The sequence below is a fragment of the Ascaphus truei genome, chromosome 3 (assembly GCF_040206685.1).
Source record: "Ascaphus truei isolate aAscTru1 chromosome 3, aAscTru1.hap1, whole genome shotgun sequence".
In the NCBI taxonomy this organism is placed as follows: Eukaryota; Metazoa; Chordata; class Amphibia; order Anura; family Ascaphidae; genus Ascaphus; species Ascaphus truei.
The window spans coordinates 433550338-433566916 of NC_134485.1; the positions used below are offsets into that span (position 1 = coordinate 433550338).

A 16579-nucleotide genomic window follows, 5' to 3' on the forward strand; every position below is an offset into this window, starting at 1 on the left:
TGATGCTACTGCACGTTTTTGCAGGGGAGGTCGCGATCTTACAAGAAGAGGAACAGAATAGGGGGGGGGGGGTTTCTCCCCTTGCGTCATCAATGATAGAGCGGATCACAAGATCTCTTCAAAAGAAGCGGTCATGGGATTGTGGCCCTCTTGCACTCGATGGGTTAAAGGAAGACTTGGCTAATGTGTTTAGAGTACCCTATTGCCCCCTACCCATAGTTCCCTTTGCTGGCCCCTGGCAGGGGAGGGGTGGGGGGGGGGGGGCAATCCAGAACTGGCAACGCTCAAGGATTTCCCGTGAGTCTCAATGAATTGGAGTCAGTTTGAATGAGTCAGTGACGTTGCCGACCCCCAGAGACCCAAACCAGTGAGAGGTACAGATGCAGTAGATGTAATTCCATCCTCTGCCGTGCTCGGGCGGGTGAAGGGGCGCGATAGCCAGGCCCCGTTCTCACGCAAACAGGGCTAATAACGTTGGGCAAACATTATTTTATTTTTCATGGAAAAGGACTGACTTATATCAGCGAGGCGCAGTCGTAGTTGATGATAAAATAAGTGAGACTAACAGTGGACAACAAGAGCCGTCCTCATTGAGAGCACTTTTCCCTTTTTGGCACAGAATCTCCCTCCTTTGAGACCCCAGACGTTGAGAATCCCCAGTACCACTTACATACTTCAAAGTATATTTTTCTTTTGCAAACGGCACTGACATTTCCTTTGAAACCCGTGTGTATCGTGCACAGAACTGTCGCATTTCTGAGCTCGCTGAATCCGACGCGTTCCTTTATAACCGCGCACAGCAAATAAAATTCCTACGTTGTGAGCACATTCACGCGTCTCAGACAGGTCCGCAACCCCGCCCTTCCCCATTATCTCTTAGCATACAGTGCCTCCACTGCCGCCAGGCATTCTGGGTAATGACATGCAAATGAGTACTCGCAGTACTAACAGTTTGCAATAGTGAAATAAGTCACATCTCATAACTTCTCTACTACACGTGGGCCCCGCGTGATTTGTGGATGTTCGGGTTCAGTTTTTAAGGCTTTTCCGCAAAAATCGAAGTTTGTGGACTTTTTTTATTTATTTATTTATTTTAACATACACGCAAAAATATAACAAAGCTTCTTCATTCATGTTTTATTCATTCATTCCTATGATTCTATTTCTGCTGTATGATCATTTGCAGCATTCACAGTTTTTGCCCAAACCACACGATTTAGGCAAATCCCCAAAGATTGTTAAATCCACCACAATATTTGCAAAAATGTGGGCAACATATGATGTGTAAATAAGACATTGGCTATGGCAATTTTTGGCCAACTCTTTCATTTTCACAGCTTCCACCCCAAAAAAAGTCACAAAAAACGTTTGTTAGAAGGATGCAGAGTATATTTTTTAACATTCCTTTCCTGGTAGAAACAAACAGATGGTACGTACCCCTATGGTGTTACCTTGGGACACCTCAGTAGTTCGGTATTGCTTTTATACACATTCACTGACCCAAACTACCAGGCTTGTAATCGCATTAAACTCAAATCAAAAAACTTCACAAGCCTTGCGAGCAAAGGGACTATGAAAAGTAGATACTTTGTACATTTGGATCTGTTTAAATGGAGTTTTGTACTTTTAATAGATATGAAAAACCGAATATATCTTTTCCCTGTCTTAAGTGTTCCACGTTTTTAATATTGGGCAATAAATTCAACTCCTCTATTGTATGTAAAATGGAACAAGATGTCGTGCATATCTGTGTAACGGGTTCCACATGCGCTCCGTCCGGCAGTCACTCAGCTGTGTCACAAGTCAGGTTCTGTAGTCTGGAGGAGGGCAGGAGAAAAAGTAGCAGATGAGACTGTGGTGACAAGCGACCCAATACCAGAAGGAAAAGGTGGCCCATGAGTCCGTCCCACCCACTGAGGAGTGAGTCAGAAATAGTGTATGAACTTCTGTCCATGCCTCTCAAATAGGTTGACTTAAACATAAAGGGGACCTCATAGGCCCAGATTCATCAACCGCTGGTGCAAGATAGTGCACCGCATCCAGCATTAACGCTCATTCAAGTCAATGGGAGGTAACACTGGGGCAGGTGCGTTAACCAGCACTGGCGCTTGAAGAAGCTGTCCCATTGAGTATGTCTCAGACTCTGTTGAGTGACATAGTGACACAAAGTATGTATCTTCTATAGGGTTACTTGGTCCCATCAGAGTAAAGGGATTTATTGCCCATCAAGTTCCTCCCTTATAAAACGACACAATGATATAAAAACAAAACGGATATATGGCCATTAAGTCTCTTTATCCCATAAACCGGTCTCTGCACCTGGCGGGCCACAGCCCAAATGTGACCCATGAAAGGACTCTCTGGTCCTGCTAATTTCCTACACGTTATTTTAGGCAGCTAAGTGCAGTTTTAGCAAGTTTAGGTCATGTATATACAGTGGCGAGAAAATGTTTGTGAACCCCAATGATAATTAAGCAATGTCCATAGTTTTTCCATGATCACCTTCTTGACTAAAACCCGTCTTTTGTTAAATATCCAATAGAGTTTATATTAACCAATTCCATGTCTTCTGAAACAAAATGATGTATGAATTAGACAATGAATAATTAAGAGTCAGGGTATGTGCAAAAGTATGTGAAACCCTGCTTTTATCTGCTAAATTAAAGGGGATAATTAGACTCAGGTGTTTAAATAATTAGGTAGATCTTCAGTTGGGAGTTTGGGAGGCCCCACCCTATATCAAGATCAGAAACTTTGTAAGTTTGGTCTTCACCGTACAGGTGTGTGAAAACATGTCATATCACATCAATCTCTGAGGACCTGAGAAAAGCAGTAAATGATACTCAGTCTAGAAAGGGTTACAAATAATTTCTAAGGATTTGAGGCTCCACTAATCCCCTGTCAGACAAATAGACGACAAATGGAGACAGCTAAAGACCACAGTTACTTTACTCAGGAGCGGTCCTTCTACCAACATCTCTCCATGAACAAACCGGCAAATCATCCAGGAAGTCACAAAGAACCCCAGAGTAACATCCAGGGCACTTTCGCCTTGGCTAATGTGAGTGTTCATGACTCAACTATCAGAAAAAGACTGAACAAGAATGGTGCTCATGGAAGGATAGCAAGGCGGAAACCACCGCTCTCTAAAAAGAACATTGCTGCCTGTTTGAAGTTCGCCAAAGAGTACATAGATGATTCACGAGACTTCTGGAACAATGTTCTCTGGACAGACAAATCAAAAGTAGATCTTTTTGGCCTCCATGAAAAACGTTTTGTTTGGCAAAAACCAAACACTGCATTCGAACAGAAGAACCTCATCCCAAACGTCTAGCAAGGAGGTGGGAATGTGATGGTTTTGGGGCTGCTTTCCGGCCTCAGAACCTGGACGGCTTGCCATCATTGACACAACCATGTATTCGGCATTGTATCAGAAGATTCTAGAGGAGAATGTCAGGCCATTCCTCCATGAGCTGAAGCTGGCGCAAAAGTGGGTCATGTAGCAAGACAATGATCCTAAACATACAAGCAGATCTACAAAAGAATGGCTGCAAAAGACAAAATTCCACGTTTTAGAATGGCCTAGTAAAGGTTTGCACCTAAACTCCGTCGAAATGTTGTGGCAGGATCTGAAGCGAGCTGTCCATGCCAGGAAGACTTCAAATGTCACTGAGTTGAAGCAGTTCTGTAAGGAGGAATGGGCCAAAAATAATCAAAACCGATGTGAGAGACTGGCCAGCAGTTACAGGACACACGCAGTCATTGCTGCTCAAGGCGTCGCCACCAGGTACTGAATCTAAAGGTTTGCTTACTTTTTCACACGTGAATTTTGAATAATTTGTGAATAAATACATTTTGATAAAATATCATGGGGGGCCACCATGTCGCCGCCATGTCTTCGCATGCGCAGAACGAGCCGGCCAGGGGTCGCGCATGCGCAGAATGGGCCGGGCCGGGGTAGCGCATGCGCAGAATGGAGGGGTTTCAGGCTGTCGCGCATGCGCAGAACGGGCCGGCCAGGGGTCGCGCATGCGCAGAATGGAGGGGTTTCCTGCTCCCGCGCATGCGCAGAATGGCGCATTGCCGGCCTGAGACATGCGCACCTAACGAAAATCGCTGGTTCCACTTTCCGGAGATTTTCGCTTTACGGCGGGTCCTCAGAACGGAACCCGCCGTATAAGTGGGGCCCTCCTGTAACCGATTTTATATAGCAAATAGAGGTACTTGGGAACCTTGTGACCCTTAACAAAGGATCACTACATATATAAACTCCTGTCCTAGAGGGCCACCAACAGGTCAGGTTTTAAGGATAGCCCTGCCTTAGCACAGGTAGCTGAATCAGTGGCTCCCCTGTGCTGACTCAGGGATACCCTTAAAACCTGACCTGTTGGTGGCCCTTGAGGACTGGAGTTGCCCGTCCCTGCGCTAGATACTTTGCAAAGTTATTTTGGGAGCGGTGCGAGAAATTAGGGTACGTTTTATAGCCAGGCGTTCAGTGCCAGGGGGGGGGGGGGGATAATCTGCCATAGTTTTGTAGCTGGGAGACTTTGACGCAGGTGCAAATATGTGTTTTGAAGCAAATTGTCCCATTTTAACACATATCCCCCTATTTTAATTGTGTTGATTTGACTCAATATGGCCTATTCATTAAACTGTGATAAGATCAGGGCACGGTCGTCCGATAATGATGTCCGGGAGAATATGAGCAGTAAGGGTGGGCACATTCACTGGGGGTTTTGTTTTCCAAAACAAGTAGCTGTTTGTTTTTTGCTGGAGCTCGATTGGTTTTGGTTTGGGATGTATTTCTTATTTTTTTTTCTAATTATGGGGAGAAAAACTAAAAATGATCGATAAATTGAAAAAATAAAAATAAAATCTTTCTGGGTTTTGTTCACAAACTCAAAAGTTTCCCCAGTTTACAGTAAATAAATGAATCTGAGGAACGAGCCTTCCTCCGGCTTGGGTTTGAAGTTTGCTTGGTTTCAAAAATTCATTCCGAAATTCAATGCGAACTTCTAAACAAACTTCAACATTCGCAACGTTCGGATTTCGAACTTTTAGTTAGTAGCAACATTTGCACCAATAACTGGTCCAGTGTTCCTTTCTGTCCAGTATATCTGCCCGGGTTCGATGGCTTTAACCTCTGCACCTGAGATATCTCCACCAAACGTACAAAACAAGATTCAGAAATATCCACCGGCGCAAGTTGAAACAAATTCATATACTTTTGTTTCCGGACGTACCTGTTCCTCCCGGAGTCACGGAATCCTTTGGCAAATGGGTTCCTGTCAATCTTTAGCCTTGTAATCTGGAAGGAGCACAGAACAAGGAAGTTATTTCTAATGCTCTCTGCGTAATCCACTATTTCGTGTCAGGAGTCTCGACCAATGGGGGGAAAGGGGCAGCATGATCGCCGAAGCCACCCCTCATTTCCATTTCTGAGTGGGAGTGGCTGGACTGGGTGTGGGTAGGTCCCTCCAGAGGCCTTAAAACGTAGCCTTCAAGAAAGATCTCCTACTGTTTTCCTACACCCAAGAGAAAGTAGCACACCCTTCTCCCCTCATTTTCCAATCGGTAGTATTGTGTGACTGTAATTGCTATATGTTTGAATTTCTTTTGATTATGTATATAACAAAAATGATATATAAATAAATAAAGATAATCTTATTTTAAAAATTAAAAAGCCATTGGGTATATTGGTTCAGTTTTATAGATCGGCGCAGCTTTGGAGGATGTTTGGATGGTCATAGCAGAGACTCTGATCAATGTTTGACCTTGGACGGGGTCTAAAGTGGAAAGCAAAGTTGTATCTGCTGGTGGCTTACCCTTGGCGGTCTTTGGGTGATAATGGGGCCAGTGTGCTGGGTGGCACCTGTGGGCAGAGTTGGCCATGGTTGGAGCGACATGGAGCCGGTTATTTGCTTGCGGAAACAATGGCAGTGTGAGAGGGATGGGGTAGTCTCTGTCTCCATTTGGTTTAAACCAATTGTTGTTTATCAATAAAGCTATCTTATCTCCAGTCTTGACTACCTGGTGCTCTTTGGGGGGTACGTTTGGGGAGGTACTGGTGGATGGGGAGTTGCTCGTAGGCTTCATGGTCAGGCTTCACAACTGCTGCTACTTCTATCATTCATTAACCCCTGTTAGACATGTCAACGCTCCCTGATCTTCTGTGAGTCTCGATGATTTGGAGTCAGTCGCAATGATTTTTTACCATTGACAGTAATTTAGCATTAAAATAATACAGAACCCCCACATCTCACTGACTCTGGCCCCGGGGGGTTCCCATGCCTGCCTTTTGCATTGTAGAGCACTGAATGGGCTCATTAAATTTAAGCATTGGCTCCAACAAGACCCTGCTGGACGCCGAATCCTTACCTGCTGGTTCTGATAGGCAGTCACTGTGGTAAACACAGTTTCGGGGAAGTTGAATGTCTTCACGCCATCCCCTGCGGGGACGGGCTTGGTTGGGGACAGCTCACTGCTGAAGTCCTTTCGTATGACGTGTACACGAGGTTGATACTTGTGCATGGAGTGCAGAATAATCTGTAAAGAAGTAGAGAGGCGTCATGACGTAGCTTGTCCCAAATGAAAGATCTCCTATGTCAAAGCAAAGTCACAGGAAGATAGCGGTATCTGCAAATCTCACCCATGGAGAATATGTAAACAGTAACCAAAAAGCACAAATCCATGAATTCCTACTGTAAATAATATAGATACATTGGAAGGAGGTCCCTGCTGCGCAGAAAATCCCCATGGAATTGGACAAGGTCCTGGATGTCTCACGTCGTGGTCAATGGTTCTACATAAACTTTAGTGTTGTCGCCCAAGTAGCAAATGTTGCCTTTAACTTATAAACAAATTGTAGTGACCCTGTTTATATATGTACCCTCCACATGAAAAGTCAGGGGGGTGTTTTAAACTAAATTTCAGAAGTAAGATTCTCCAACCGTGTCTGGCTGTAATTTTCAGGTCTGGTCATAAATACTAAAAGAAAATGTATTTCTTTTATTGATTTGCTTAGAGTCATTTTGAACGTGCTTCGGTTTTATCCACGACTAGTACAACAGCATCCACATATGTAGAGTAGGTGTTAGGGAGATATGAGACGTACATTATTACGGGATCAAACTATGTGCCTAGTCTTGTAATCTTTAATTTTTTTGTGTTAAAAAGATCTGAGCTGGGGTACCACGATTAGCCTTAGGCTGCGCTTATAGTGCCGGCGACGGTGACGCGACCGATGACATCACCCATCGCCATCGCCATTGCGATAGTTGTAATTTGTTGTTTGGAGACGTCGCTGGCTACAAGGCCACTGACGTCAGCAAAGGGGAAGGCAGACGGGCGGAGAAGCTCCCTGATTGGCTTATAGCCAGTCACATGTGGAGACCGTCTCTTCAAAAATCAAATACCACTGACTACCAGATTTTTGGTAGTGCTGTCACTCCGTCGTGCCATCGCCGTCACGCCGTCGCATCCACTATAAGCACCGGCGACAATGCATTTGATTTGACATTACGTCGCCGGTACTGTAAGCGCAACCTAACACTACACCAAATGTAATAAACATAATGAACACATTTCGTACAATAGGAATTATGTGACAATGTGCTTATAAAAGTTCAGCATTCTTAGGACTTCAGAAATCAGAAGAGAATTGCATAGAAGAGAAGTCCATAGAAATTAATACTGCTCCGGCCTGTAAAGCTGGGTTTCTCAGTTCTTCAGGGCCCCACACTACCACCAATGACCCCCACATAGACAAAAAGACATGCAAGGACAAGCGCAACCTTTTACTAGTAAAAAAATTATATATTAAAAGCCACAATAGCCCCTAATTCTCACTTACGTCTAAGGTAAGAAAAAATGTCCCTACGCGTTTCACTGTTTGCAGCTTCATCAGGGATCCCCTGACAAAGTTGCAAACAGCGAAACGCATAGGGCCGCTTGGTGGTGCTGTGCAGGCATTATGTGGGGACATCAGATGAGCGCAGAGACGGAGGTGATGTGAGGGGAATCAGGAAGAGAGCAAGCAACACGCGGACGCCAGAAGTCTACTGTCTGCTGGCTACAATGGTACTGAAAGGGAGGAAATATCTCTGGTGTGGCATCCGTGCTCCAAGGACCGAGTATCAGATCAGTGGTGACAATACTCTCAGAGTCTTGCTCAAACTGATGCCTCTTTTGCTGTGTACGTTTTTCTTACATATAATGTAAGTGAAAATTGGGGGCTATCGTGACTTTGAAAATATCCTTCTTTTTTTTTTTTTAACGAAGAAAAGGCTTTTTTACGAAGAAAAGGCTGTGCTCGTCCTTTTTTGTCTTTTTGAAACTATGAGGAATTCTTATGGTTGTCTATTAAAAAGTATTTTAGCTTCCAATAAATTTGCACATGCTGAAAAATACAAATACATTATTCTGATATTGATAAATATACAGGACGGTTTAAAATGTATATTTCAGGGATAATTTACTCAATCTCCCGGTTGCAAAACTGGGTCAAACTCAGTGCAAGAAAACAGCAGCGGATGTATGAAAGATAAGGAATCCCGTTGAAAGCAATTCGGCTTCATCCTTTGATAAATCCGGTGATGTTTTTTGCGCTGGTTTTGCCCACGTTTTGCAGCCAGGAGACTACATAACTAGACATGGGCGAATCTGCCCAAATCCATCTCCTAGATTTTCGCCCATTTTCACCCTGAAATACGTCTCGCGGTGTAAAATCCGCGTATGGATTTGGTCAATTTTAATCCTCACGGATTCATAAATAACCATCATCATCGACTACAACCCGGTGACGGATTTTAAGAACGGCTGAATCCATGAACTGAATTCTACAAATCCGTCCACGGGTGGTGGGATCCGCGGAGTGTTTTAGTAATAATCATTTTTAAATCCGCAAAACGGAGATTGATCCTACTAAAGGTAATTATTCAAACTATGTCTTTCTTTCTTGTCCACATTGCTGTAGCACTCTAATATCTACTTCTGCTTTTCCTCCCAATCATCCTGTGTCCCTTCCCCCCCCCCCCCGTTATTGACGTCACCTAAGGTAGACTCCAAAGGTTGTGGAATCATCCCAGAGCTGTTCCTCGTAGTATTTACTTTCCCCTATAGGTGAAAATACAGTATTCACCCAAAGCTTCCCCAGCTGTGGATAACTACATAACAAGACTGGGTGGAACTTACGTGGCCTTGGTCGTCCAGCTCATTGTTGGTGAGTTTGAGTTTGTCAAAACTGATCACCTGCCTCATCCAGGTGTCTCCGGATGCCAGAGAGTCCGGGTGGACGTATACACGAGGAGGAACTGGGGAGTCGGCATTACCAGCCACCATCCACTTGGAGCTGTGATAGACGTACCTGGGAAGAAGAAGGAAGCCTCTCGTTGTTGAGATTGTGGGGGATATTAACTAAGCGGTGCTATTTAACAAGACACATTGCAGTTCCAAAACACGCCTCGTGTCCCCCTCACGGGTATGGCCTAGAGGGCGTATTCCGGCATTGGGAGCTGTCTTGTCAAATAGCATCGCTCAGTAAAAATTGGCCTTCATCTCTACCATTTATAGTCCAAGCCAAGCAGACCACGTACAGCAATAACACAATGATCGTAAACACTGCCAGCTGCAGATCTGATCAACATAATACCATGAGTCGCAAACCCAACCCTAACAAACAGTGGTTCATTAGCTAATAGTGATTAGCAATCAGTTAATAAACTGATTGGTATTGAGTGGGTGACCCTCCTCATTATTGTAACTATATTTTTATATATAATTTTTCTTTAAAAAAAAAAAAAAAACTCTACATATAAATATTTTTTAATTAAGACCCTAATTGCTGGAGAGGCCAAAATGTCTCTACCACCAACACAGATGGTAAATACGGTCACCCCTTTCTTATTGTTTTGTAGGTCTTCCATAACCTCAGAATTGTTATTTATATCCTTAGATCCTCTCTCCCCTAATGTCAGCCCCACATACCTCTGCTTTATACCCCTGTGTCGTCATCCCCTCCTCAGGCTTTCCTAAGACACCCATTGCCCTCTCACCCTGTTGCTTTTTCATACACTGTCTCTCTAAACCTTACATATGTCCTTCATGACCTAATGTGTCTATTAGCCCCTCATATCCTGATATCTCTAACAATAACCCACAATACGTTCATACCCTGATGGCTCATTCAATGCACTGCACCCAACATGTCCATCCCTCGTCCACTAACACGTCTCTAAATTCCCTATGTCTCTCGTGGCCCATGTTTTATACTCCCAGGCCTTGTGTATGAATGTCAGCCATGCCCCATTGTCTGTTCCATCATGTGTCTCCCACACTCGGACATCTCACTCACACTCCCATTTCTGCCTCCTTCCTTCACCCCCCACATGCTCCCTCATCTCTGACTCAGTGAGATCTGAGCTGGTGTTGTCTTATGTTACCTGTATCTCTTGTTATCCACAGGCACGATATCCATTGCTATGTAATACTGTTGGTGAGGATCCAGGCCGGAGATCTTAACCCGCATGGCCGGGAACATCCTCCTGGCAAACAAAAGGAGAGCAGAGTTTGAGAAGAGGATAAAGACAAAGACAGAATGCCAAAAGGAACTACCATAGGTGCAGCCAACCAGGGCCCCCCACCATCGGCGGCTGGGGTATCGACAGGGCTCAGTGCCGGTGCAGTGCGGGGTGTCGTACCTTCTCCGGCATCTCCTCCTGCTCCTTATCTCCTCCAGCTACGTCGCATTGCCGTGACGGCGCTCATGGCGACGTGCTGTCACAAGGAGAAGATACAGGAGTTGAGGAGCAGGAGGAGAAGCTGCGGAGAGAAGGTAAGAGGCGCTTGCAGAGACCCTCACAATCAGTTTAAATGCAGTGAGGAAGAGAATGGGGTCTCTGTAAGGATGGGACTGGGTGAGAGCGCCCCTACGGCACCGCAACGCCATCAAGCTGGCCTTACCCACCACCTATAGGGGCAAATTCTTCTTACGTACAGGAACACTGTAGGGGGGGGGGGTGGAGGGGTATAGGGGTCGCTTTCTCAAACCAAAGCCATGTTTGTTGACTTTGCCGCTGTTCATTGAAATCATTTAATCTTCCACCTGGAGTCACGGGAGGTTGTTTAATAAAAGGCGATAATGCCAATCGGGCCGCACAGAACGTCCCGCCCGAGACAAAAAGGAATGTATTTGTAACACAGTAATGAAAGAATCCCTGATGTTTACCCAGCGGCTTTGTGTTTATTTCGGAATATTTGCACCAGTGAGAGATCGGGGGGGTAGATCGGGGGGGTATCCATTTGATATAAAACACGATCCAATGCTGATCTCTTGTAAATACACACAGCAGGGGTGGGCCACTCCAGTCCTCAAGGGCCACCAATAGGTCCGGCTTTCAGGATATCCCTGCTTCAGCACAGGTGCTCAATCAGTGGCTCAGCGAGCCACTGATTGAGCACCTGTGCTGAAGCAGGGATATCCTGAATGCCTGACCTGTTGGTGGCCCTTCGTGGTCTATGACTGAGCCACTGATTGAGCCACCTGTGCTGAAGCAGGGATAACCTAACCTGTGGGTGGCCCTTGGGGACTGGAGTTGCCCTCCCCTGACAAAACTATAACTGTGTGTGCGGCCACTCTCCCAAGAAGTGTGGTACAATAGTAAGGTGTTCCCTGCTGCATACAGGGAGCCACGGCATTACCGCCCGCTTCCGTGGCACCTTGTCAATGTGGACTTGTATTACAATGTGATTAAAGACAACACGCCATGGGGATTTCCCTTTACATCCTACAGCTGCTGGCAAATCCGCACCTAAAGACGCGAATCCGGGCGCATCATAAAAAATATATATCCTTTAATATAAAAATATATCATTTTTAACCTTTTCACTGCGCGACGGACACTATCATATGGCTCCGCAACGCGTGGCGGGCCCCGCCGGCGGTGAAGGGGTTAACGCGGAAATATGGCGCGCTGTGGATATCTTCCCACAACCTGGGGTCTTACAGACAGCCGTCCTCAGTAGCCACGCGTGGCCGGGGCGGACGTCTGAGGCCGGTTAGCAGGAATCAGCCCGGCTCCATAGACCTCAATGTTATCGCTGAAGCGAAGGTGGGGCTAGGCCCCGAGTGGTCACGGCTGCGCGCCGCACACAAGGCACAGCCCTCTACGGGGCAGGCCCCAGTCGGCGTGTGCGCGGGCGACACAAGCCGCGATGCGCGACCACCTTTGCCAAGCATTGGCCACGTCACGGCGGCAGTTCCGCCAAAGAGGGCAAACCAGACGCTTGATGTCATGGCCGTGCCCCCGCCGCCCGTGAGTCCATCAGGTTGCGCTGACGCAGGTAACGCGCGCTTCCAGGCACCCCGTAGCGCGCGCTGGGGCCCTTTGCCTTACTCTGCGTCACTCAGTGCTTTGCAGGCAGAGTTCCACGTGTGTCCAACGTGTAAATGTCAGTATCACCCGCACACAAAAATCAGCTCCCTCCATATACCTCCAAAGTTACAAATACACAGCCAAGAAAATAACTGCGTGTCATCTAATTGGCTTCAAACAAATCTAACCACACTAAAAGCAAATATTTGGCTGCTTTTGTTCCTTTGATAATTAATTACAAATTGCCTTAGTTAGGGGCCTCTGGATGAGGCGGTATTTGCGAATATATTGTTTTGTTTACGTTTATCACACCCTGTCCCTCTCCGAGGGCTGTGCCAGGGGGAATTCACTAACCCCAGTCCTGTGCCTGGGAGACTTATGTATACTGTAGGTCTGGAGTCCAGCAGGGACCTGGTTAATCCCAGCTTGGAAAAGGTTAGGTTAATTAAGCAGGTTCCAGCTGCCTCGTTAAGGTGCTTTAAGAGACCAGAGGAGGGGGCGGGATTGAGAGTGGGGTAATTGACGGAAGGCTGGACGAGTGAGAGAAGAGAGGGGGGAGGGAGGAAAAGAGGGATTGAGTGAGATGCAGGGGAGAGAAATACATGTGAGGCGGGAGAGGGGGTAAGTGAGGAAGAGGGAGTTATACAGAGGGGAGAGAAATATTTGGGAAGAGGGTGGGAAATAGAGGGGACTCATGGAGGTGTGAAATGGGGGGCTTGCAATACCGCCATCGTGAGTGGGGGGAGGGGGGAGGGGGGAGGGAGGGGGGAGGGGGGGCTCCGACGTAACTCTAGTCCTGAACCCCGAGAAATCTGCCTGCAGTCCTATGGGAACTGCCACTGATTCCTATGGGAACCCTGTGATATTCTGCGTTATTATCACTGCCGCTGATTCCTATGGGAACCCTGCGATATTCTGCGTTATTATCACTGCCGCTGATTCCTATGGGAACCCTGCGATATTCTGCGTTATTATCACTGCCGCTGATTCCTATGGGAACCCTGCGATATTCTGCGTTATTATCACTCTCGCTGATTCCTATTGGAACTCTGCGATATTCTGCGTTATTATCACTGCCGCTGATTCCTATGGGAACCCTGCGATATTCTGCGTTATTATCACTGCCGCTGATTCCTATGGGAACCCTGCGATATTCTGCGTTATTATCACTGCCGTTGATTCCTATGGGAACCCTGTGATATTCTGCGTTATTATCACTGCCGCTGATTCCTATGGGAACCCTGCGATATTCTGCTTTATTATCACTGCCGCTGATTCCTATGGGAACCCTGTGATATTCTGAGTTATTATCACTGCCGCTGATTGCTATGGGAAGCCTGCGATATTCTGCGTTATTATCACTGCCGCTGATTCCTATGGGAACCCTCTGATATTCTGCGTTATTATCACTGCCGCTGATTCCTATGGGAACTCTGTGATATTCTGCGTTATTATCACTGCCGCTGATTCCTATGGGAACCCTGCGATATTCTGTGTTATTATCACTGCCGCTGATTCCTTTGGGAACCCTGTGATATTCTGTGTTATTATCACTGCCGCTGATTCCTATGGGAACCCTGCGATATTCTGCGTTATTATCACTGCCGCTGATTCCTATGGGAACTCTGCGATATTCTGCGTTATTATCACTGCCGCTGATTCCTATGGGAACCCTGCGATATTCTGTGTTATTATCACTGCCGCTGATTCCTTTGGGAACCCTGTGATATTCTGTGTTATTATCACTGCCGCTGATTCCTATGGGAACCCTGTGATATTCTGTGTTATTATCACTGCCGCTGATTCCTTTGGGAACCCTGCGATATTCTGCGTTATTATCACTGCCGCTGATTCCTATGGGAACCCTGCGATATTCTGCGTTATTATCACTGCCGCTGATTCCTATGGGAACCCTGCGATATTCTGCGTTATTATCACTGCCGCTGATCCCTATGGGAACCCTATGATATTCTGCGTTATTATCACTGCCGCTGATTCCTATGGGAACCCTGCGATTTCTGCGTTCTTATCACTGCCGCTGATTCCTATGGGAACCCTGCGATATTCTGCGTTATTATCACTGTCTCTGATTCCTATGGGAACCCTGCGATATTCTGCGTTATTATCACTGTCTCTGATTCCTATGGGAACCCTGCGATTTCTGCGTTATTATCACTGCCGCTGATTCCTATGGGAACCCTGCGATATTCTGCGTTATTATCACTGCCGCTGATTCCTATGGGAACCCTGCGATATTCTGTGTTATTATCACTGCCGCTGATTCCTATGGGAAACCTGCGATATTCTGCGTTATTATCACTGCCGCTGATTCCTATGGGAACTCTGCGATATTCTGCGTTATTATCATTGCCGCTGATTCCTATGGGAACCCTGCGATATTCTGCGTTATTATCACTGCCGCTGATTCCTATGGGAACCCTGCGATATTCTGCGTTATTATCACTGATTCCTATGGGAACTCTGCGATATTCTGCGTTATTCTGCGTTATTATCACTGCCGCTGATTCCTATGGGAACCCTGTGATATTCTGCGTTATTATCACTGCCGCTGATTCCTATGGGAACCCTGCGATATTCTGCGTTATTATCACTGCCGCTGATTCCTATGGGAACCCTGTGATATTCTGCGTTATTATCACTGCCGCTGATTCCTATGGGAACTCTGTGATATTCTGCGTTATTATCACTGTCGCTGATTCCTATGGGAACCCTGCGATATTCTGCGTTATTATCACTGCCGCTGATTCCTATGGGAACCCTGCGATATTCTGCGTTATTATCACTGCCGCTGATTCCTATGGGAACCCTGCGATATTCTGCGTTATTATCACTGCCGCTGATTCCTATGGGAACCCTGCGATATTCTGCGTTATTATCACTGCCGCTGATTCCTATGGGAACCCTGCGATATTCTGCATTATTATCACTGCCGCTGATTCCTATGGGAACCCTGCGATATTCTGCGTTATTATCACTGCCGCTGATTCCTATGGGAACTCTGTGATATTCTGCGTTATAATATCCCAATATTCTGTTATTATGTAACACCCCTTCTCTCCTCCTCAGGGAGATTTGGCTGATACGGGTGTTATGTTGGTAGAAAAAGAGTGTCTGCTGCTGTAGAACAGGGGTGGCCCAGCACCCCACAAAGCTACAGTAAACAAAAGACAAAACAACAGCACACAACGCTCATAGTGTAATAAATTTGAGTAAAACGTATGTAAAATAAGGTAAGTATTCTGCGTACATCAAATCAAACACAAGCGGACATTTCATGTATCAAGACATACGTTACCAGCACAGGAACCGAACCAGTCAGGAGACAGGCAGCTTCTGATCACCCGTTGTGGAACTTTGCTGGACAACTCTCGTCCTCAAGGTAGGTAGCCCCACGCAAAAAGGCACAAGTAGTCCTCCTCTGTATCCACGTCTCTAGGGGGTCCAGATCCACATAGGAAGCCCCGTAAAGCAGGGAATCAATCCTTCTCCACGACTGTCAGCGCAGTACAGCCACCGAGATTAGCCACAGCACTTAACCATGCGGTGTCACTACCAGCGGGGCCCAATTCTCTAGCTGTAAGCCAAACAAGCCCCACTTGCTGGAAGTGCTTGTCCCGGAAAGGCACGAACAGTCACGGTACACCAGGCTTTAGTCAAAGACAACCGGCAGATCTCGTCGGCCGAAGATGATGTCACCAAACTTGGAGGCGCTTCTTCACATCAGAAAGATAAAAAAGTCTGATATCGACCGCGCGGCTCGGCTGGACAGCAATCGATCAATACACAGGATAGCAAGCAATATAATCCTACGCGTTTCGTAGTGCACACACACTGTGTATAGACTGATGAAGTCGGACGACGAGATCTGCCGGTGGTCTTTGACTAAAGCCTGGTGTACCGTGACTGTTCGTGCCTTTCCGGGGCAAGCACTTCCAGCAAGTGGGGCTTGTTTAGTTACAGCTAGAGAATTGGGCCCCGCTGGTAGTGACACCGCATGGTTAAGTGCTGTGGCTAATCTCGGTGGCTGTACTGCGCTGACAGTCGTGGAGAAGGACTGATTCCCTGCTTTACGGGGCTCCCTATGTGGATCTGGACCCCCTAGAGACGTGGATACAGAGGAGGACTCCTTGTGCCTTTTTGCGTGGGGCTACCTACCTTGAGGACGAGAGTTGTCCAGCAAAGTTCCA

The 16579-nt window shown here is 46.5% G+C and overlaps 1 protein-coding gene across 1 annotated transcript in view; it reads right to left on the bottom strand.

The window, feature by feature from the left end:
• Nucleotides 1–16579, bottom strand: part of TBX15 (T-box transcription factor 15) — a 127990-nt gene that overhangs the window by 11088 nt on the left and 100323 nt on the right. The window contains exons 3-6 of the mRNA XM_075592927.1: nt 10440–10541; nt 9193–9364; nt 6379–6546; nt 5244–5308 (exon numbers count right to left, since the gene is read on the bottom strand). Coding sequence (XP_075449042.1) covers nt 5244–5308; nt 6379–6546; nt 9193–9364; nt 10440–10541 — 507 coding nt within the window. The remainder of the gene's footprint in view (nt 1–5243; nt 5309–6378; nt 6547–9192; nt 9365–10439; nt 10542–16579) is intronic.